The sequence below is a fragment of the Phyllostomus discolor genome, chromosome 8 (assembly GCF_004126475.2).
Source record: "Phyllostomus discolor isolate MPI-MPIP mPhyDis1 chromosome 8, mPhyDis1.pri.v3, whole genome shotgun sequence".
Classification (NCBI taxonomy): Eukaryota; Metazoa; Chordata; class Mammalia; order Chiroptera; family Phyllostomidae; genus Phyllostomus; species Phyllostomus discolor.
The window spans coordinates 33,184,066-33,208,832 of NC_040910.2; the positions used below are offsets into that span (position 1 = coordinate 33,184,066).

General features: G+C 36.2%; 1 protein-coding gene across 2 annotated transcripts in view; it reads right to left on the bottom strand.

Moving 5' to 3' along the window:
* GLRA3 (glycine receptor alpha 3) overlaps positions 1–24,767 on the bottom strand; it is a 138,262-nt gene that overhangs the window by 98,747 nt on the left and 14,748 nt on the right. For both annotated transcript variants that reach the window (XM_028521086.2, XM_028521085.2), the window contains exons 2-3: positions 14,973–15,100; positions 7,182–7,249 (exon numbers count right to left, since the gene is read on the bottom strand). In XM_028521086.2, coding sequence (XP_028376887.1) covers positions 7,182–7,249; positions 14,973–15,100 — 196 coding nt within the window. The remainder of the gene's footprint in view (positions 1–7,181; positions 7,250–14,972; positions 15,101–24,767) is intronic.

The following is a 24,767-nucleotide window of genomic DNA, read 5'->3' on the forward strand; positions in this document are numbered from 1 at the left end:
AAAATTTTTAGCCTTTTCAGTAGCTGCTTCTGGGATGTGTATGTAACAAGGATAGAATACCAGGTATGTTAAAACAGTACATGAGCATCAAAAGGCTGAGCAGAAACCCCAGGAAGACCTACTGAGGACACGAAATGACTCCAGAAACAAGAAAACCAGTGAAAGAACAACCTAAAGCAAACAAAATGATTTCCACCAAAGAAAAGGGTCATATTTTATCAGCTCAGAGAGGGACCTAGCTGTTCTCATTACTTGGGGGCAGGGCTGAGGTGGGGTTAGGGGACCGTCACATGCCAGGCCAGAGGATCCCTGCAAGTCTGGAAGTGAGAAACCATCACAACCTAACACCAGCAGGGGATGGAAGCAACTCCAGTGGAGAGAGGAGATGAGAATTCAGTTACAGAAAAGGAGAGTGGAGTTCTTCACTAATTCTATTGATTAAAGTCTTTGGAGAGAAGCATCCCAGTAAGGCCTGGAAGACCTAATGGAAATGCAAGAACTCCCAAATGTCTTCCCTACCGTAAGAGGAAAAGTAAGACTTTATTATCATCTAAACATAAATTGAATGGGTTTCATGGATACGGATTGCCCAGGACTTATCTGGGAACATTAGTAGTTTATCTGCTTAATGTGGATATATATTATAAGCTCATTTTTGTTAATTAAACCTAAATATACCTGCATGGTAGGATTATTTGTTTCAGGCTTCAGCTAGACTTTAGAGTGTTGGCAATATTCCAAGAAACTACTAAGGAGAATTTTAAAAGGTGGTGCAGATCACAGTAATTGGTACATGCTAATAAACGTTTCCTCATGCTCTCCCACAAAACAAACAGTTTGTTATCAAGCCTCTCAGATGAGATTGAGGAAAAAATAATTTTTCTTATATATTTAAAACCAAATTTTAAGGTACAAAACTCATTTGCATATCATTTGTATACATATATTTGTATATGTGTGTATCATTGTCAAGTAGGAATTTTCCACTTTCTAATTGGCTCCCTAAGCAACAAGGACGGCTCATCTCTTTTGACTGCATCTCTTCTGTTTGGCAAGGCACTTGAGGCACAGCCCCAGGTTGTTGTCAATCTGGCTTGTGTGATCTCATCTGAAGCATAATTGGCTTATTTGGTAGACAGGCTGCTAGTCTTATCACAGCAACAGAAACGTGTCATCTAACTGGTCAAGAGAACTGTCAGGGTTAACTTGCACTCGTTTATCTGTTAGAGATTCAGCATCACAGCTGAAGAGCTATTTGCAATTTAAATCGATTGCCAAGTACTTAACACTAATCGACACGTTAAATACATGACTAAAAAATTATGACTAATGCCAATCATCTTAAAGAACACAATTCCCCATCTTGCTGCCCATTTTGTCTTTAGAGGTTGAAATGACATTTTGGAGTGTATTCTTTCAGGAAATGAAATTCTCTTGAGAAAAAAGTGTGGGATGACAAATCCTATGGAGATGAACGCCATTGCTAGGAGCTATTCATCAGAATCAGACCATTTCTATGTCATGTTGAGTGGCCAACAAAAACACTTAATTGGTCTGGTAACAGTGGATGCTATTCCCTGGCTTCCTTTTGAACAGAACCACGTGCACTTAATAGTCACTTTGCATTACTCATTAGCTTTACAGAAGACAGAGAGAAAGGGTTAAATTAAGTGACACATGTCTTTGACACTACATTCACCCTACAATCTTCCTCATTTTTTCCCAACTCAAATACTTCAAATACCTAAACAAAATACAATTAACCTTTCCATCGACTTATCTAGACAAACAGAAAACTCGACATAGACACATGGTCCAATAAAGAAGAGAAGATACAAAGGCATGTGCCTGACGGCTCCCAGCTCTGCATACCTTGTCCTTCCTGTTGTCATTAGCACCTGTTTCCCCCTGGTATTTTTGCCCCATGGAATTGGAAACATGCTTTTACACATCACGTTTGTTTTAATGACATCACAACACAGCTAAACAATTGTATTCTTTGTGCAATTCTTGATAAGAAATTGTACCTGTGTGAACAGGATCTGCAGACAGTCTTCTTTGGGAGACAGTAGATTATTAAAAACGGGCCTGTGGACGACTGCACCAGGCAGGTATTCATGCGCCTTGCCCATGGGGTCACCAGGATGTGTAACCTTCATGTACACCTATCTTTCTCCAGCCTTTCCCAATAAATATGCCCTCTTTCTGATTCATGCTTATAAAGGATACTTCAGAACACATTCAGGCAGCCAGTCACCAGTTACTCATGCTTGAAATTAAAACTCTTTCAGACCAATGTCATTGCTATATTTGGCTAGGCTTTACCTATCACTCAAAGGAAGAAAAATAAGACAGTGAAGCTAAGATCTTAACAGACGTAATCTTAATGTCAAAAGGATAGCAGGATGCTTCTATGAAGGCTATTCTAAAAGGACTAGTATCTATCTAATCATATGCTACATTAACATTATTGAATCTGGAAATATGAATTATATAGGAATAGCCCCTGAATACTATTATGACACTCATAAAGTGAATGTGCCTTTACAAGAACTTAACTCATTGGCAATAAATAAAATGAACCTGCTTATTTTTAAGAAAGGTTACAAAAGGACAGAAAAAATGAACTTTTCTTTAAATCATACACATTTCCTTCCAATTGTCATGCAAAAATTACTGTGAAACCTAGTTGATAGCTGAAATAATTGCATCTTAATATTTTTCATTTTAAACATTATTCTTCGATCATCATAAGCACTATGTAATAGGGGCTCTAATTTCTTATCATAGAAAACTCTCCATGCAAAAGTTTAACATTTTTAATGAATTTATCTCTCTGTCAATTCAGCTGAAAAAGCAAGAGTTTTTTGAGGAAAGATTATAAAATTACATGTGAAGATCTGATTTAAAAAGCCAAATTTATTTGGGCAATATTAGCCAACATCAATAAGGTTGTACAATTAAATATTTCACTCATATTTTAGAGACTGTAGCACCAATTTAAGACAAAGACAGGCTCAGATCATATGGGAAAGCAGAAAAAACAGTTTATCCACTTCTGTCAGGGGCACAATAGCAAAGTTACCTTCTTGGGAAAAATACTCTTGTTTAACCAGAATAAGCACATGTGTGTGTACACGTGAGTGTGCATTCCACAATATACACTCAAGAGCAACTTTCTGCTACAAATTATCCTAGCTGTTCATGTGTGGTGATGAGCATATCAGAGTGGATTGCTGTTCTATGAAGCCCACGAATGTAAACAAAATATTTTTAAAATTTAGAATGTAAAAGTAAATTGGATTAAAATTATAGAATGTCAATGAAGTTGAGTTGCTAAATCAGCACAAGTAGTTAAATGCCATCCTAACACATCCAAACCAGGTATTATTCAGAGAAGCTTATCATCATCATAGTGTGTGTCTATCATTATTTGTGTGGAAAATTGAAAAACTGTACAGTTTGACAATTCTGTGAGCTCAAAGCAGGCCCTCAAAGACTCTTGCCCAACCCCACCGCACATCTCTGTATATAGGCACCTGCAAATCTCTTATACCAAAATATCTTGCCTTTGTTTTGTTTTTATTTTGGAAAACATACTTTATTCTAGGGGAACTAGTGAAATGCAATGGCTCAATGAGTAAATATTGACGTAGGCACATAGCAGAGCAATTCTCTAAATCGTATTTGTAACAAGATGGGGAACCATCTGTGTTCTGAAGATAGGAGCTTCAGCCAATTTATCCATTTTTAAATACTGCTATGTATAAACACCCAAACTACAATGTGCATACATATGAGCTTTAAAAAAAAGTCCACCTCACAGATGCTTTCATCCTGGCATGTAAGCCCCACCCACAACTCATCACAGGGCTGCAGGAGTCTGTTTCACTGAAGAGTCACTCAGTGTGGAGATCTTAAGCTTCTCCTCATAGAAGCAACAAAAGGCTCATGAGCCCCTGTGGTCACCACAAGTTCAAAGGCAGGATGGGTGACCCTGTCACCAAAGCCATGGTGCAGAACAGGAAAGAGAATGACTCTAATGATGGTAAATCAATTTTATTTAATTCTTTTTAAGAACTATGGTTTCCAATGGTTGTTCCATGGTTTTCTGCTTAAGAAGAATATGAACTTGGAATAATGGAGGCTAAACAAGCCTTCAGAGACTCTCATTATATATAATGACACACAACTCAAGTGTGTGGGAAATTGGGAGGTTTAGACTTTCCATAATACTTATAGAAAAAAATTTGATGACTATATGTCCAGAATAACAAAACTGCATTCAAGTGAGAATGGTTGGCGCTACATTAAGGTAGAGAAACATTGGGAAAGGATAAGTTTAAGTTAAGAAATTTGAGTTTATACTATTAAAAATACACATAGATATTTTTTTTAAATGTAGTACAAGAAGATACAAAATATTTTAAAAGTTGAATTATTTAATTTTAAAAAAAGAGCTAAAGAAGAGATATCTACCAGAGAAACTTTCTCAAGAATCGAATCATTCCCTGAAATGGAACTAATGTTTAATTTTAAAATGGGGAATGATATAATAGGTTAGCAACCAGACCAGCAAAGGGAGCTTAATATATTTGGTTAGTACAAATATTATAGGCACTTAGGAATTTTGTTAGGCAGATATGTATGAATTTTAAAAAATTTTAGTTTTATTTAAGGTGTAAGTTCTCAGATATAAAGGTATTCGTTAATTATTATAGGTCATTTAAAACTCTATCTTAATCTTAATAATTATCTCCAATGAATTAGCTTACTGGTATTATAAAAACAAATGTAAACTGTATTTGTGTAAGACATGAGAATGCTTTAAAATATATTAATACTTTTATAGAAATTAAACAATATTATGACAAATAAAACAATGACAAAGTTTCGTTTGCAGAGCTGTGATGGTGGAAACTATAAATGAATAAATGGCATTGACTTAATCAAGTGGTAGCAAAATACTTTATGATTCTTGAGATAGAAATATAAGTTCTGATTTTCTCTATGTAGATTCCTACATAGAGGGATACTACAGTGTAGCTAATCTATCTGATACCATTAAAAATTTTTACAAATACTGAATCTGATTATGAGAATAGAAGGAATGTCACATGTTTAACAGTTTGGAAGACTAAAAAGAGAATACCAAGGTGGACATAGTTAATTTTAGAATGTTTAGTTTATTTTATAATAACCTCTGGAGTGATTGGTTATTGTTCATTGAGGCTGCTTGTGACTCTGAAAAGGAGAGTAACAGATTCAAAAAATAATTTAAAAGGAAATCCATTATGATGGAGTGTGTAAGAATTTCTACACAAGAGAAGGGAAAAAATAAAACTGAGTGAGGGTCACCATGAGAGTGTGCTTGCAATATTCTGCTCTTTGTATAATATTATTTTATAGAAAAAGTTTGTCTAAATTGATTAAAGGTGAGAAATTCAGCCAATGTAGTCATCCCACAAACTGTGTGTCAGAATCATATAGTGGTTATAGCTGTTTAGGGGTAGACTGGTGAACGCCATAAAAAGCAAAAGCCTCCAGGAACCTGACAATCTTTCAGATATTAATAAAGAAATCTGGTCCTGTCTTCTCTTGTTTCCAAGGCCCTTCCTCTGCTCCACAAGTGTAAGTAAGGCTGTAAACCTTTCTGATTATTGTGGTTGAAAGTATTTTGTGGAAATGACCTTGCAAAAGATTTTCAGGTTTTCAAGATTGTATGGTATATATAATAGCAATGAAAATGAGAAAGTCATCATGGCTAGAAACACAATTTGGGAAGGCTAAATAGGAAAAAAAAGCCAGCAGAGATTCCTTTATCTTTAATTTGATTTCTAGTGGGTATGTACAAATGCTGGAGACAAATTGGCCAGATATTCAACCAGAATCCAGAACACGTCAAAGTCTGAAACAGAACTATCATCACTTTTGGGTCAGAATTGCACCAGAACTACAACGTGCTTATCCAGGCAAATTATATGCATTTTCTCTGTGTTTACACAAACACATACATTCATTTTAAGTTATATAATACAGTTAAGATAATTCTATGTAATGCCCAAGTATGTGAGGTCAGTTTTTTCAACTGTTGCTTTTATTGTTTGAATAGAACCACAGAGTTGCCGCTAAATGACTGCAAAATGCATACACAATGAAAAGAACTTTTTTTTAAATGGTGTGTAAATGAAGTTTCTTCCTGTTGACATATGTCCTCTTCACACACACACAGACTCTACACACATACACACACATCTACACCATAATTTGCATATTAGATTACTTTTTTCATATCATTATGAGGTATATAAAATAAGCACAAGTCTCTGCTTAATGGTTTTGGAAGCTAAAAAATCTTGAAGTACTTTATATCTTATTTTAGCTAAAAATCAACTTTGAAAATTAATGCAAATTATACTTGTTAAACTTAGGAATGAAGTACGATTCTAAGTAATTTAAGAACCACCATAAATAGTTTTAATTTTAAAAAGTTGCCTGCTAACAGATATTCAGTGGTTCATGAGTCTGTGTCTCCATTTTATTTTAGCTAAAGTGCACAGTAAAAGCTATAGGGCAAAGAAGAGATACAACATGATCTTTAAAGAGAGTTATAAAATTCAAAACAGAACAAATGTGGTCTGTAATGATAATTTTTGGCTTTAATAATTTTGTAAAATGTTCTCAATTACATAGTAATGAAGTAAGTCTCTGTTCAGTGACTTTAGTTAAATTAAGGCGTACACTACATTTGGCAAATACTGTCTTCACTTGGGAAAGTAATCAAATAGAATACTTAAACAATTCTGTGAACATATTTATAAGTATATAAAATAATTACACATGAAATTGTTTATTCATATGCTTATGTCTGGTTACTGAAAAGCATTGAAAAGCAATAAATAATTTATGTGATAGACTTGTTTTTGAGATTTAGTATTTAATTACTGAAATGTGAAAAATCAATCTTGTTTACACTTATATATATTCCATAATATGCCACCTCTAAATGAAATATTATTACCTGCAGTTGGGTGTAAATTTAATTATACCATTAATTTTATCTTTTAAAATTTTATTAAATTGATTTTGTCTTTAAATGAAATAACACTGGCAGAAAATTGCCATTAACTTGGCTAGCAGTTACTCTGGTATGAAAGTTGTTAGAAAGTAAACACGCCTACCATGGTCGTCTCAGCGATAGAGCCAAAGCTGTTTATGAATATGTTGCATGTGACATTGACCGGAGGGCCTGAAAAAGAGATAACAATGTAAGGACAATTTAGACACTCATCTAAAATATTTTTAAATAATTTCATGCTTCTCATTACTACTTGTTTTAAAAAGAGTATTTTTTAATATATGTATATACACAGATGTTTAACATGGAAGACAATCATTCTGTGAAATCATCTGGATTGCATATCTCAAGTTCATGGTCTCTGAACACTGATGCTGGCCAGTCATTAACCTCTTTCAATCTGTTTCCATGGTGTAGATATCTCTAATGGCCCTGTAAATTTGGTAAGTAGGTTTAGTCAGTCCAACACTGGATGTTCTCCCACCATGCGTGGACCATATTTTCCTGTTTCTTTGCATGCCACTTACTTTTTTTTGAAAATTGGACACTTTACAAAATATGTGTCAATTCTGGAAACCATACTTCCTGCTTCCAACCCACAGGTTTTTGTCATTGCTAGTGTTTCTTATGGTTATTTCTTATTTAATGACTTACCTGGACTAATACTGTAAAACCTGTACTTCTCTAAAGTATGTGCCCACTGAAGTCTCTGCTAGGTGAGTTTACTACTCAACAGGTGATTCCTGGGAGATTTCCTCAACAACTTGAACCAATGTCTTCTACCTTTTGTCAAGGGACTCTGTGTTTGCTTGGGGCACATCTTTGATAGTCAACATGTGTATATATAGATATATAAATGTGTGTATACATACACATTGTGTATACATGTGTATGTAATTACATGTGTGTATTTTGTGTGTATGTGTGTACATGTACAGACACATATACACATATATACCTGTGTGTGTGTGTAGTAGTATGTGTGTATTCTCTTCTTCAACAAAAAGAAAGGTCAATGGATTCTGGCACCAAACCTCAATTTCAATTTTTAAATTGATACCAATATTGATACATACACATATATATTTCTTGTGTATAAAAGTTGTTTTATTTTTAAAGAATTTTAAAGCCATATTAGAGTATGAAGCAATTTGGAAATAAAAGCCATTGTTTTAAAATTAGTCTTGCCCCAGACCACAGAACCTTTCAATGTGATACCAAGGTGTTAGGAATTTACTTGATGAACATGAGGGAGCTGCTATAGGTTGCTGATCGTGGGAGTGTGGTGAACCAACACAACACGGTGAACGGCCGAATGGATGGCAAGGCTTAGAAACAGAGTAATAGTTAGGAATTTACTGTAATAGCACGAATGGGAAATAGGATGGCTGCGACCAAAAACAGAGACAGTGGAGAGATATTACCAAGAAAGAAATGGATACAGTACTGTCGTGTTTATAAAGCACTGCATTCTACACTTGCAGCTCTGGTCTGTGTCGCATCAGGGCAGCAGTCCTGGAGCAGTCTTTCTACCCTAGCTATTGATGTGTATATTCAAAAATTTTGTAGAAAATGCAGCTCTGAGAAGACTGTAAATCTTCTATTGTCATTACAGAGAGCACCTGTTTCAGCAGTCCTTGGCCAATCTGCTACTTTTCCGTGCCAGTGCAAAAGCTGTTATAGCCATCTAATGCACTGCTATGTTTAGCAACAGAACAAATAAGTACTATAACATCCATATGGCAAATTATGCTTTTAAATTGTTCATTACATTAACCATCGTTGGCCTTAAAAGCAAATGACAGTAGTTGCAGATGTTTTAGCAGCATGTTTTCTTTTAGATGTTTCTTAAAGAAATAGAATGTGACTTTTAAGTTCAGAAATGGATAAAGGCAAAATAACAAAGCCTTAGCAATTATATTATTGCTATTCACATTGGGGAAAATTCTTCACTGGGCAGATCTAGAGCAAACAAAGAGACAAATAATAACCCAAGTGTTTGTGAAAATGACTCTAAGTAATTGTTGACATAATGTTGTATTAGTTAAAGCCTCACACTTTTTAAAGACAGAGAATGCAATTGAAAAATTAATTCTCAAAAATGTTTGGTGAGTTGTTATTTTGGATAAATATATATTTTACGTAGTCATGTCACAAGGAGAGATATTTATTTTTTAACTACCCAAAGCATATATAATGACTTTAAGTCCAGATTTTAAATTACTTGTTAGATACTCAAAAAAGGTTTAAAAATTATCGCATAAAATGGGATACAGCTAATTCTTCTCCTTTCTCTTCCCCTTCCTCTCCCTTGCAGTCCAAAGCCATTCAGTCAAGCCGTGTAAGATAGGCTTCCATGCCGGGGATGGCTGCGGGAGGTGATGGCCTACAACAGGATGAGAAGGGACCTGTGGAGAGGGTTTACATGGCACAGGATGTTGGAGCTAGAGTGAGGGATAAGAATGTTGCCATGGTGGGGTGGCCTGGTGTGGGTTATTAGAACCAGAGAAGGGCATCCTGGCCTGGGAGACAGAGACTGAACAGGACCTGAGGGCATTTGTGCAGGAGAGGTAGCGGCTGCAGACAAGGGAGATTCATTGCACATTGATCAAATACAGAATTAGATTAAGGATAATGAGAGCCAGGGTTCTTACTGTCAGATGAGCAAGTTAAACTATGGAAACTCGGAAACTAGAATACACTTATGGAATTGGAAATATCAAAGTGAACCCACGGTTTTCAATAGATAGAGAAGTAAATACATCGATGTAAATTTATATGCTTATATATGTGAATATACATGTATGTGTGTTTGTATCTATATGTGTGTATTTATGCATATATGTATATGTATAAAAATATATCTTGCCAAGCATGTAGTTAATCAACTAATCAAAGTAAACATCACCAGTTATGGTCAAAAAATTAAGATGGTTCACCATCTGGTAAGATGCAATCAGAACATAGCATCACTTCTGTGATATATCTCTCGAGACAAATCACCTAAACCGAATCATGAGTAAACATTGGACTAATACAAACTGAGGTACACTCTGTTAAATCAAGGGGTCATAATATTTTTTGGATGCCTAGGTCATAACAGTCATAGAAAGAATGAGCTTCTGATTCAGACTGAAGGAGGCAATGATAAATGACAAATAAAATACAAGATGTGATTCTAAACTAGATCATTTTACTATAAAGCCATTATTCAGAAAACTGATAAAATCTGAATGGCGGCACACAAACTGGGTGGTAGCTCTATATCCATGTCACAACAACTTGCTTGTTTCAATGGTTAGATGGTGGTTATTTGGAGAGTGTTCTTATTTGTATGATACACTCAAGTGTTGCGGCATCAGGTCAGCAACTTATTTTCAAGGAGTTTGGGGAAAAAAATAGCTAAGTGCTATATTTGCAGATCTGTTAGTCTGAGATTGCTTTGAAATGAAAAAGAAGTAACTGTTATAGAAAAATACATTACAAGTTAAAATAAAATAGAACCTAAAATTACAGAAAACAATCTAAATCTGTGAATATTTCAGGTGAATATCTACAATTTTAGAAAGACTTATTACTGAAGAGATTCTTCTTAGTAAAATGATCTTATATGATGTAAAAATGCAAGTAGGAAATACAACTTTAAAAAATAATGATAAATTTTATTCAAGAATAACAGCATCTGGATGGATGCACAGGAATAGTTAAAATTATAAAGGAAATGCTAACACTTTCCTTAAAAAAAAAATACAGGCAGGAAATGTGTATTAGGTACACAGGCGATTCTGGGAATAGAATGTGTTGCAGCAGAAATGGCTATTTTAAACCTAAATATGTGAGGTGGGAGAAAGGAGTTAATATAGAGAACTATTACAGATGAAGAGACAGAAACCACAAAGACACTGGGAAAAGCAAACAATGTTATTTCTAGATAAAGAGTGTGGTCATTAAAAACAGAATTTTTAAAATATGCAGTCAGTGTTTGGGAGGAAGACATAGTCAGGTGATTGCTGAGAAGTACTTTCTGCCTGGATCCAAATTAGACTCAAGGGTTATCAAAGACCAACCAAGGGCCCAGATAATAGGGTCAAAAAACAGACATAAAATCCAGAGAAAGCTGGTGAAGTAGTCTAGCAAAATAATATTTTATCATCTATGGATGGACTATAGGTTTCTAATTCCAAATGACTCCCAAAAGCTTCTATTTAAAGAGGGGGGCTGAAGAGTTTTCTTTCTCTCTGAAGACATAAAAATTATATTACCAAATAAAAATGAGACTAAACATCTCATACCAAAGGGAAATGGGAGGGTATTCATGATCAGTTTAATGACAAAATATAAAAGAAAGAAAACAGAGCAAAGCTAAAAATAAATGTAGGTGAGGACTACAAGAAGAAGGGAGCTAATATACTAAGAATGACCCAGGGTTCTTGACGTTTTTGTCTCACTTATTTTGCTTAGCATCATGTTCTCAAGATCCACCTATGTTGTCGCAGATGGCCGTAATTCATCCTTTCTTATGGCTGTGCAGTATCCTGCTGTGTATACGTATCACATCTTCTTTATCCAGCTGCCTACTGATGGACACTTGGGTTGCTTCCATACCTTGACTATTGTAAATAATGCTGCAATGAACATAGGGGTGCAAGGATCTTTGTGAATAAATGTTTTCAAATATTTCAGGTACATATAGGCAGATAATGAGTCAGACAGAAAAAGTCAAGAAACACATGAGTTCACCCATATGTGGGATATAAAACTGAAAACAACAAATGAACAAACAAGGCAAACAAAGAAACAAAAACACAAACAACTTGGTGGTGACCAGAGGGAAAGGCCATGGACAGTAGCAAAGGGTCAAGGGGGTGACATACACAGCGACCGAAGAAGATTTGATTCTGGGTGGTGGGCACATAATGCAGAATACAGATGATGGATGTATCATAGAATTTGTACATTTGAAGCCTATATGATTTTATTAACCAATGTCACCCCAATGAATTTAATAATAAAAAAGAATGCTCTAGAGAGACACAAATTGTAGGATCCCCTATAGGAGAGGAAGTGGAGAGTTGGAAGGGCCTGGGGAAAAACCACAGGTACCTGTCTCAAAAAGCTCCCTGATTCCCATCCATATTCCTGTAGAGCAGAGTAGGCTGGGAGTTAGCCCTATGGAATCTTTGGAGGAATGGAAATGACTTTTTGTTATTAGTTTTGCAAAGGTGATTGCAAAACTAGTTTATAGTTTATTAAGGTGATTGGAAATAGTATGGTTCTGTTCATTAGTGCTGACTTTTTAATTGCCTTCTAGTTCCAGCTTTATTGAGCTATAATCAACATACAACATCGTGCCAGCTTAAGGCACACAATGTATAGATTTGACACACTTACATAATGCAATATAATTACCACCACAGCACTAGCTAACACCTCTGTCACTGTACACAATTACTATTTTACTTTTTGTAGTGACAACATTTAATCTACACTTTCAGCAACTTCCAAGTATACAGTACAGTATCACTAACTATAGTCACAGTGTAGTGCATTAGATCCTCAGAACTTATTCATCTTTGGTTTGTAAGAAGTTTTAAAAAAACAGGGGAAATAACATTTTTTTTAAGATTTTATTTATTTATTTTTAGAGAGAGAAGGGAGGAAGATAGAGAGAAACATCAATGTGTGGTCGCTGGGGGTTATAGCCTGCAACCCAGGCATGTACCCTGGCTGGGAATCGAACCTGCGACGCTTTGGTTCACAGCCCGCGCTCAATCCACTGAGCTACGCCAGTCAGGGCTGGGAAATAACATTTTTCACAGGGAAAAACAGACTCCCTGACAGTACTCCAAAACTAAAACCTTCTCTGTTTTGACATCTGGTGAATGAACCTCAGACCAAAGCTCAGTCAACACTCGGTGCTCACTGACAGCAGTGCTCCAGCCAAGGCCAAGATGGCTCCATCCAGGTTTCCTTTCCAGCGAGAGAAAGAGCAGAAAACCACCTCCCTACACACACACACACACACACACACACACACACACACACACGACTCAACTTGTCTCAACACCCAGGCAAATCAACGCAATCAATCCTTCCTGAACTACAGAACATTTTTCTCACGTATTAGAAAAGTAGAGACTTCAGGAGAGTGGAGATAAATAAACATAACTGTTCCTGCAGGAAGAAAAGAGAAATCATTGTGCAGAAAGGGAAAACAGAAGAGGGGGAAGGGAAGAACAGAGATGTTAAATTAGCAGTCCGTTTAGTGCAAAGGAACCTCACAGTGCCTGCTTTGTGGAAGGTCTAGAAAGCGATCAGACAGATTTCACCAGAAGGAACCAACTCTACTTTTGGAGTTTTGGCGTCGGGAAGTGAGACTGTGCATGAGGATTGTCATGGCAGGGAGCTGCTGCTTTTCATCACTAATATTTTTAGACAATTTTATGTTTGCCAAGGTCAGGTACATGGTTTTTACTATTATCATAAATAAAATAAGTAGTTACACATACAAAACAACATCTGCCTAGCAACCTGTGATACCACCTCCACGACCTCACATCTGAAGAGAATGGTTTAGGATAAAGAGGACTTGAAGAGACCATAATATGATCACAGAATTAAAATGCCCCTAAACATGCTGAAAGGATACAGATGAAACCACATAATGTCCAAGAGGAAATTAGAAGACAAATCTGAACAATTCTCCTTAAATCAAGAGGGAAGCAGCAAGAGCGAAGGGTATGAGTGGGAGTGTATTAGACAGAGATAATAGAAGAAATCAGATTTTTTTAAAGAGAAAGAATTGTTTTGTAAAATGACACAATGCCAGCATAAGCAATACTTTCATTAAAGACAAATGTCTGTAGGAGAAAACTGCTTTCTCTCAATTTGTAAAAGATCTTCATAATGCTGAATTTCTCATTTTTATTCGAATATGATATCCCTTAAAACTGTACTATTTCCTTACAGTTTGCATTTAGTGTTTTTCTTCTTTGCAGTTAAAACTATTAATGGTCAAAATTCTTAAAAACAAATGAATAAATGCAATCCACATTAAACTCCTTTTTAAATTGAAGCAATTTATAATTTTCTACTCATAAATTATCAAGAAATTTTACTCTTACTTTTTTCTCCTGCTACCCATTCTTAGTATTTATTAGTCCTCCCAAATTAATTCTTATACCACTGTTAAACAATTACATTTTTATTCCATTAGAATAAATTCAGAAAAATAAAGAATTACTGTAGAACACATTTTTTTCCTTTCACTTCTAGGAGTGAAAATAGCTTAACTGAATCTTACACAATATTTATGTATTCTTATAAATAATTATTCTTAAGTAAATAAAATATTATTCAAGAGATATTAAATAAGTAGTGGCATGAATGTAGCTTTCTAATCTTTTACCATAGATTAAATCACAGGACACATTATCATTCTGGGTTATCCACATGTAACTTGTGTGTTATCACTACACTAAACAGAAAAATAATAAAGAGCACTCAGGTTGATAATTATACTCTTTCCTATAAATTTAGATAAAACATTTGGTAGGCAGCGTAATTTCTTAGATGTTATCAGTGGCTTTTAGATATGCAGACCTTTTTCTAGTACATAGATTCAACAACTATTTGATTCTTCACAATGTATAATGTTCTGCTGTGGGGGGTTTAAAATATAAGGAGGTAATTGTCAGCTCTAAAGAAGCTTTCATTCCAGTTAGTGAGAATATTCCATTGTAGTTATGAGAGAAAAAATATATATATACATATGTATATATACATAGATTCTGAAGTAAGCATCAGAATTTTTAGTGGAGTCCATCTTAAAACTCTATCTTGTTTAATCATATTTAAAACACATTCCATATATAGCAGTAAGTAGAACAATTACCTTTAAAATTGGGTCTGATTCTTGCATCATATCCTGATGTCCTCCCCATTAATTTGTCCAGAAAGTCTGAGGGTGACATTGGAGCACTTCGGGATCTTGCACTATCTGTTTCCTTTGTTGCGACCAAACTAATATGAAAACAAAATAAAACCCATAAATTTTACCAAAAAAAAGTCTTCCTAACAATTGTTACTTACAAATACAAAATTAATATGCTAAGCAAAAGTAGCTCTGGGGAAAAAAGAAAAGCTCTATATAATACACAGTATCTGTGACCACATCAGCAGATGGGTAGATATTCGTAGGTTTGCAGTCAGTATTTGTAATGAATGTTGCACAGGTGTTTAGTCCAAGGGTCACAAGTTACATTATGTTCTGTTAAAGACAAATTATTAGGCTTTCAAAACTTGCATGTCCCCAAACTTGATTTCTGATTGCACTTTTTAGCTAAAGTATCCTTAATGATTCAGGCTTAAGAAAATGAAAATTCAGCTGTGAAATACAATTCTTATTGCTTTTATCGAGGGGAAACATCACCTTTGGGTTCTGTGAATTTTTTTAAACAACATAAAACTTCTGTCTGACAGATTAAATAGTCAGGTTCTTTTCTCCAATAGGAGTGCCCCCTCTGTTAGCAACACACCCAGTCAAATCATTCTGCTCCCACTCTATCATTCACGTCTAGTACAATGTGTTCAGATCTAACTTTTGTTCATCAAAACTGAGAAATCCCCCTAAGTGTGGTATATGCACCTGGATATTGTACAATGAGAAACTATGTCCAAGGAAGGTAAAGGGTTACTGTATTTTTTCTTCCAAACATTTTCCTTTCTATGCAGCTGCTGATCCTAGAAGCCTGTAAGTGTACCCGCACCCCCACCCAGCTCCTCATTTATCTAGCTTGGGCCACAGAAGGCCTTGCTAATAGGAAATGCCTCTTTTCATCCAGAGGTTTGCTTAGGGAGGTAAAGCAGACTTTCCAAGCACACATGTGTTTGAAACTGATATCTTCATACCGATTGATGTTACTTCCTGCAGATCGTCAATCACCGCACCCTCCAGCTCTGTCACTCACCTGCAAGCATTGCCAAACCCTGACCCTTGTGGTTACCACCTGATCTCAGCAGTATCAAGTTATTAAATCTCTCCTGCCAGAATGTTTTTATATCACTTAAGAATGTATTATATATTTTTTCTTTTTTATTGAATGTATTGAGGTAACATTTGTTAGCAAAACTATTTAGGTTTCAGGTCAGAATTTCTAATAAACAGTGACAATGGGACTGAGAGCTATCAGCATTAAATTGTCTACCACACATATGGATTCAGTGGTTCATAGGCACAACTTCAAAATTCAATATCGATGATAACGTGAAAATGATATTTCTGAAAGCACAGTATTACAGCTAACAGCACTTATTAACTGTTATGCTCTTCCAGAGGTTCTGTCTAGTTCTGGACATTCTAAGTCACTTACCTTCCCAATGACTCTCACGCTATCTTGCTTTCTGCCTAAATAGAAGCTTCTCCTCTCCTTGTTCTGGTGGTTCCACATTACTTTGTGACACTTCATCTCTGATTATTACTAGTCAGTCGATCTCTCTGCTGTTGTGATCTCTGGAGAGTTTATTTTAATGTCATAATGAAAACCATCATCATCAATAGAAAAAAAGAAAAAGCCCACTATCCTCTGGCTAACTCTAGAACTTTCCTCTACCATCCAGTTTTAAGTAACATTTACTTGTCCTCTTAATCAGCATTTGCTCGTTTTCTGTGCCCCAAGGACAGAGGGCAGAAAGGCATGTCAGGCTCTCACAGCTCTGTATTGCTGCTTCTACACCATTCTCTCCATTTCCTTGGCAAAAGCCTTCCTTTCTGTTGTCAGGAGGCAAAACGTCCATTCTCCTACCAGCAAATAAGACTAGCTGGATCTAAATGAATAATAGTCTTCCCCTCGTCTATTAAAAATCATGGATAACTTATGCCTGCTGAACTGGCAGTCGCTCACGTTTTGCACTGGAGGGGGAAGATTATTATAGATTACCTGGAGTCCCACATGCAGCGACACATATCCTCATAAGTGAGAAGTGGGGGCATACTTGATGATAGACAGAAGAGGGAAGGCCATGTGCCCACAGAGATAGAGATCAGAGTGATTTGGTCACAGCCAAGAAATGCCAGCCGTCAGCAGAGAGTGAAAGTGGAAGAGACGGATTCTTCCTTAGAACCTCTGTGGCGAGCATGGTCCTGCTCACACCTCGGCTTGGCCCCAGTGAACTGGTTTCAGACTGCTGGATTCCAGAACTGGGAGGGAGTGCATTGTTGTTTTAAGCTACTCGTTGGGGTAATTTGTAACAGCAGTCATAGAAAACGAATACAAGCCTTCCAGTGAGTTTTCCCTTTTAGCTATTCTCTTTTCAACCACAGAAGTACTCTTTTGTTCTTTTTTTTAATCTATCTCTTTGTTGGTATTTTGTATTTGGTGAGATATTATTGTCATATTTTCTTTTTAGTTCTTTGGACATGGTTTCCTTTAGTCCTTTGAATGTGTTAAAAAATGGCTTGCTGAAATTCCTTGTCTGGTAATTCCTAAGGCTTTGTTTTCCTCTATTAGAAATAAAGAAAACTTTCTATTGATCACTTTTTTCTTATGTATGAACCATACCTCTTGGGGTTTGAATGTTTCATAAGTTTTTATTGAAAACTGGACATTTTAAATAATAAAACAGAAGCGGCAATTCTGCAAATTATATTGTCCCTTTCCCCTAGGGTTTGTGGCTGTTGTTGCTGTCTGGTTTTTTAAAATTAACTTTTCTGAACTAATTATGTGAAGCCTACATTCGTTATCATATACTATCATAGGACTATCTGTTCAGTTAGCTTAGAGATCAGTTGATAAATGGACAGGGCATTTCCTCAAATTCCTAGAACCAGTAAATCTTCCAGTATTTTCCAGGGCTTCTGTGTTCATGGGGTCATGCCTCAACATAATGTCTTTCTATCATATAAAAGCATCCTTTCTCATGGCAAATGAAGTTAAATATCTGTTAAATATTGAAATCATGAATTTTGAATTCCCGTGTAATTTATTAGGTGCCAAGCACTGTGGTAAGGTATATAGAACACAATCTGAACCTTTAAAGTGTTCACAGTTCAATGGATTACTCTGTCTGGGCTCATGTGGCATCTACAGAGAATCCTTGGGAAGCACAGGGAGCAGGAGCTGGGTAGTGAGATTGCAGTAAAGAGAATGATTGGTCGGCTCCCTTCTACCACTGTGAGCAAACACTTCGTGTTTTAAGGGAAGAGATTCACCACAACCTCTACAGAATGATGCCTATGAAAAATGAGGAAATTCTGAGCAGAGAACTATTCCAATTTCCTTTACTAGTTATGTTCCCTTCAATGACAGAAGAGCCATCCCGCTGCTTCTGGAAACTGATTTTATTTCTAAAGATTCACAATTTTGACTCAAAGAGAATTGTTGTCAGCAAAACAACATTGAGTCATTGCCTAAAAAGCATTTCTACATAGTTTGTCCCTTCTTTTTCTAAAAGGGACCGAGGCTGTGTGTACAGAAAACCTTTCCATTACCTGCAACTCTTTCTCTGGTATATTTCTCCCAGAACTTCCTTCCTATGACAGTATTACCTGAGATTTGCACAAAGTGAACATTACTAGACTGGCTTCAGAGACTTGCATGGATTTGAGAGAGCTCAGATTAATTAATACATTGTACGAGGCTCTCTGTAATTCCAATCAGGAATCTATTCCAATTTTTAAATAGCCCCCATCACCTGTGCATACATAGTCAAACACATACTTTTGAGTTGCTTAAAAAAACGAGGATAGTGAGAGGCAGTGGGAAGAAATGAAAGATTAGTTTAGAATGGATTTTGGATAAGAAAAGACCATCAAGTCCATTTTTTATCTAAACCTCGTAGCTTCAACAAAACTGTCATATTTGTAGCAAGTTACCAAGGTTGTTAGCAAATTACTCGTGATCACTACTTTTGAAAGAAGCAGCTTTGGATTTTTAAAAAGTGTTTTATTTATGAAAAATCTCCAAATGTGTGATAATTTGCCTGCCTCCCACATTTGGCTCTGCCTTTCCTTGCTATCCCAAGTACCGAATTTACCGTTAACTTTTACTGTGTGTGGGCTGAAATACACTCTCATCAATGAGCATTTTTTTCACTTAAGTATTTTATATATTTTTATCTTTATTAAACATATGCTACTTGAAAGTTCAGACACTTCAAATTCTGAGAGACTGGCAAAAACCTGTGTTCTTATGCATTGAAATCAAACATTAAAATTCATCAAACAAAAAATAAGCCCCGTCCTCATATCTCATCCTTCCTTTCCTCTTCAATGAAACAAGGAGGTCAAATAAATCTACTTTGGGAGGACAGAGATAACCACCAAATATAGATGCTTTTAAGATAAACGTAATATGATTGTTGTACCTATTTACCTCTGCTAAATGTACCTTGACATCGAGAGAAAATGTGATAGTTGTAGCTGGAAACATAATGTGAGTTTGAGCAAAGTCTTACTTAGCACATGGGGCCACAGGACTCCACGCACCTACTCAGTTTGCACAGAAGGAAGGCGACCTGTGGGGAGTAAATCAGCGCCCAGACTCCTGAGGCAGAGAAGGTTGGGGTTTGATGGAGAAAAGACAGTTTTACCTTGTGGCCTATAGCTCCATAATCCAGTCCAATTGTAGGGTTACAATTCCTTGTGGGGGGAAAAAAACACTGTTTTTATAATTCGGAATTTTTTTGAGCTGTAGGAACACCAGAAATTGGTATTTTTAGCCCTGGCTAGAAAAATAAAACACAGAATGGAAAAAAAGAGTATTTTTCCCTTTTTCAATGGTTTCAGTCTCTTTAAGGGGAACTAAAGAGAAAGAAACTCAGATATGTGGGAAAAAGTGAAGTTTTGAGCATCTCACACTAAAGCGCACTGCCTTAGAAAAGGAACCGTTTGCCATGAAGGCTCACGCAGTGAAGCAGGCTTCAAGTTGACTGTGTGATATTATTTTAAAAGGAGGCCAAAGTGGAAGAATATAAAAGAACTACTCTAGAATATCTCTGGAGACTAGAGAAATAACTAAAAATCTTCAGGGTACTAGGATTTGACTTTTGCCACTGTGAGCAATGTGCTCATGAAACGTGATGACCATTTTACAAGGTGATCCCATTTCTACCTGAAGGCTAATGGGTGTGGTGTAAACCCTGACATGTTTCTTTTTCTTTTGTAATCCAAGTGCCTGGCTTGAGCTGTGGTTGCTGAGGCATCCATTTCAAAGAGGAATCCACTTCAAAGACTGTCTTGAATGAACACATTGCCAGCCACACAACTAGATAAAGAGGCTCCTTTGTTTTAGAGACTTCGCTTGATTTCAGTAACTGACCATTTGGGCTACTTGTTTGTTTTCTCTTCCTGTGCTTTAAAATCCTCCTCTTGAGTTTTAAATTCACTAATAAATAGTGAGCCCGCCAAACCCTAGACCCTCACCCTCCACCCCAATAAAAGCAGAACCCAGGCCCCTTCTCTGTCTCTCCCTCCCCTCTCCCCCACCCCTCTCCTTCTCCCTGTGACCTCACTGTGTGACTCCAGGTGTGCTACATAATTTCCAGATCTCATAAGTAATAAACCTGTATCTTTTCAAAGTTCCTCAAGCTTATTGTTGAAAGGCATCTTGCAGTCACAGTAGGAACCATAAGTGTTGGTCCCATTGGAACACTGGTTTAAGGAAGAGAAGCTGACTGTGGGAAGTTCTCTGGGGCCCAGGTGAGTGCTCCCTGGGCACATCTAGCTGACAGCATTACTGTGAATGGACCCAGACCTGCACAAAACACGAACACTGGGCTACTTTAATTAAGCTAATAATAAAAATGATAATTGCTTCTTGATCTCCCAGGCACAGAATTCATATACATGATAGAACTTAATAGTCATAAATATGTAATTGCATATGTATTATACAGATGAAGAAACTAAGGTATAGAAGGTTTTGTGTTTGTTTGTTTGTTTGTTTGTTTGTTTGTTTTCTTGGTTGGTTGGTTGGGTTTTGGCCAGGCCATTCATAAACTAAATGTATAAGCCAATATTTTAAATCAAATTAAACTTTCCACTGAAAACAACCAAACAAGGTATTTTTTATAAATCTGTGCATTGAAGAGGTAAAAACAATAAACCATCATCGCTAAAAACTAAAGAAAAAATCTCACAGAATTGAGTCAAGTATTCAGATCTGCATTTCTCTTAGAAATAGTATTAAACTCCACAGTAGCTGGGTGGTTAACCATCTGTGTGCACATTTTGAGAGCTTTATGGATTTAAGGGGATAAAAATTGTCATTGAGGACTCACCAGAGGAGTGAACTCCTCTGAGTTGGTTTGAAATAACAAACAATTACAACTTTTGAGTAAGAATGAATCAGAAATATAGAAGGCTTAGAGGAAGCTAAGTCTAGCTTGGAATCATCTCAATTTTGGAAACTAGAATAAAATAATTACAGATTGTTAGCAGTCTACTGCTCCAATAAAAGCAAACATAAATCAAACTCTTGCTATTACTGCGCAAACCTGTTCGTTCTCCATTGTTTTTGAACTTGGTTAATGGCAATTCCGTCTTTCCATTACTCAGGATGACAATCTTTGATAATCTTTGACTCCTCTTTTTATTTCACATATTATATCCATCTGGTCGGCCCTACCTTCTAATTTGGATCCATATTCCAACTGCATCTTATCACGTCCTCTTCAGCTTCTCTGATACAACCCACCACTGCCCATTACCTTTGCCTGGAACATTATTTGGTCCTCCATTCATCTAATTACCTTCTATTTACCTTTATGATTTGGTTTGAACATCATTTCCTCAGGGAGCCTAGCTACCCTCTCTGATTTTTAAAATCCTGCTAAAATATTTCTCAAATTTGTAATGTCATTGGTAGTGCTTGTTTCAATGGCAACTGTCATTTTTAATAGAATCAATCAGTCAATGTCTGTCTCCTACTTAGGATATTTTATTTAAGCAAAAATCATGAATGTTCCATTTGTTTTAGTAGCCCTGAAGCAATCTACATCACCCAGAGTAATTAATGAATAAATACCTTTGAAATGAATTAACTAAGTATAATGATGGAGAGTGCAAACATCAGAATATGACACTCCAAGTCCAGCAGTAATCATGCTTAGGGCGTATGTTTAGTACTACAGAGTCCATCTCTCTCTCTTTCTGTCCTTCTAAGTTGGGAGTGATGCTAATGAATATGCAGGGCAGATGATAGAACAAATTTTTAGAAATAGGACAAAGTCAAGATATAAAAATCTGAGAGTACAACTTAAATCATCAAAGTTATGTATGTCAGAAAGCCATCATTTAAGGGCAGAACTGGGGAATTATAAACTGGACTGTCACAGTGCCTTTTTAAGCAGGCCCGATAGTACAGTGATGTTTACATTCAGTGCTTCGGAGAATTAATGTGATCAGAGGTGTCTATGCTCAGTGCTAGTTGTCAGTGATAAATTACATGTTGCTACTGTGTTCATACATGAAGGTTAGTATAGGGTTACAGGTGGGGGATGGGTGAGGAAAGGAACCCTCCATTCAGTCGTAAAATAGATGACAAAGGATTAGCCAGTGTAGTCATCTGAGGTTTCTTAACCCTAATCTTTATACAGTCTTCTTGTTTTATCTACAAAATATATTCTTATCATAAAAATCACTCATTTTTACTAAACATGTTAAAAATGCTGTGCTCAGTCCTGGCTGGTGTAGCTCAGTGGATTGAGTGCAGGCTGTGAACCAAAGCATCGCAGGTTTGATTCCCAGTCAGGGCACATGCCTGGGTTGTAGGCCACGGCCCCCAGCAACCGCATATTGATGTTTCTCTCTCTCTCTTTCTCCCTCCTTTCCCTCTCTAAAAATAAATAAATAAAATCTTTTAAAAAATGCTGTGCTTAGAACTCAGGATGATTGTTATAATTTCTAAAACAACTTCTATTAACTCCAATGCAAGCTGTCTATTCTCATGGGTAAGAGTTTACTTTATAGTTTTGGCATCAACTTATTTCAATCGAAAGAACTAAAAGGCCACACAACATAGCTAATTAACTCACTGATTTGTAGCTTCTTGAGGACATTTCTTTTAAAGAAAACTAATTAAGTTTTTCAGATATTTTGAAAATAATTTGCAATAGACTGAATAGTTCCTACTGCATGTTGAGCATGCAAGATAATTAAAAGGAAGTCATTCTGGTACCACGGTCGAGGCCTCAGATGGAGAGCCACAAGGCTTACACTTTATTCCAGCTTCATCACGAGCTAGTTGTTTCACCTTGGGAAAGCCAGTATAAAAATGGAGATTTAAAGTGGCACCCGTTTGTCACAAGTGACTTTAGTAAACCAAATGGCAATCACACATGTGTTTCAGAAAATGCCAAGCTCTTATGCCAGTGTTGAGATTTTTCATTTAATACCATGGCTTTTTTTGATCAGGGATACTTTTAAGTGAAGGAAAGAAAAATTCACTCATGCTAATTTATGTCAAAGGGCCTGGGTGGTTATAGTAGTACATCAGGAAATCCAAGTGCAGAAAATACAGACATTCATCAAGAAAGACTAAGCACCACTGAAGAAAAAAAAAAAGTCCAACTACCCACCCCAGTTTATGGATTTGATTGTGGTTGAAACCATTTTAGCAAGTGAGGTTGAAAGTCACAGTGTCAATGCATGGCTGTAGGGGCCCCGCTTGTTCATTGCTCTTTCTTAAATAACTTCTACCCAGGACATTCAGTTTTTCAGAACTCAACTACTACATAATATTTGAAGCAAAAAAAAAAAAGTAACCACTTCATAGGCCTTTAAAATATGCACAAAGCTTGTTTAAAAACTCTTATTTTACTCTAATATATGTGCATTCTACAAAATACATCATAAAATACAGTAAAATGGAGAGGGAAAGCACCTTAATCCACCCCCCACAGAGGAGTGATACAGAAATCACCCTTTACTTTCAACTTTAACTGTTATAGATATTTACAATGACAACAACAAAAACCCACTACAGCAAAAGTAGTACTACTTTACTCTGAACTCCCTACTTTCTATTTTTCAATTAATTGTGTTTGCATCAATGCTTACTAATAAAATGAATTTTTATAAACTTGTTTTATAATAGTGAATTCATCTCCAAATCAATAAGACTCAGGATATAAAAACACACTATTTTTAAGCACCAACCTCTGGAGTCTCTGCACCTGAAAAGGGATGTTCACAGAATATTAAAATGAAGTCACAATAAGTTTTTTTTTCTAAACAGTATTGACCTTGCAGAGCACTGACTTAGATTATGGTAGATATTCCCATTTGTGTGACTATGAATGTTTATGTTAATATCACTTTTCCATGTTCTTGCTTAAGGTTTTTCAAGACAAGTTAGACATTTTTCTTCCTGTTGGGCAGGAAGTTCCACATTGTCTGACCATTACATTCCTCCAAGGAGTGAGAAATCACACAGAACAAAGGCATGCATCAAACAATAAAGAAAAAGAAGAGTTTATAATTGGAAGTGGTAAGGAAAGGTAAATATAGCAATGAGTTATGGTACTACTTAGTTTCCCTGTAGTGAAAATTACATGACACATCAAGGAGTTTATGGGACTATATTCTTTTTAAAAATTAAGAAAGAAAAGAGGTCAGCAAAATGTATTCCCTGGTATTAACAGTACACTTAAAGCTACTGTTCGGCTGAGGTCACTCAGTCCGCCTCTTCTC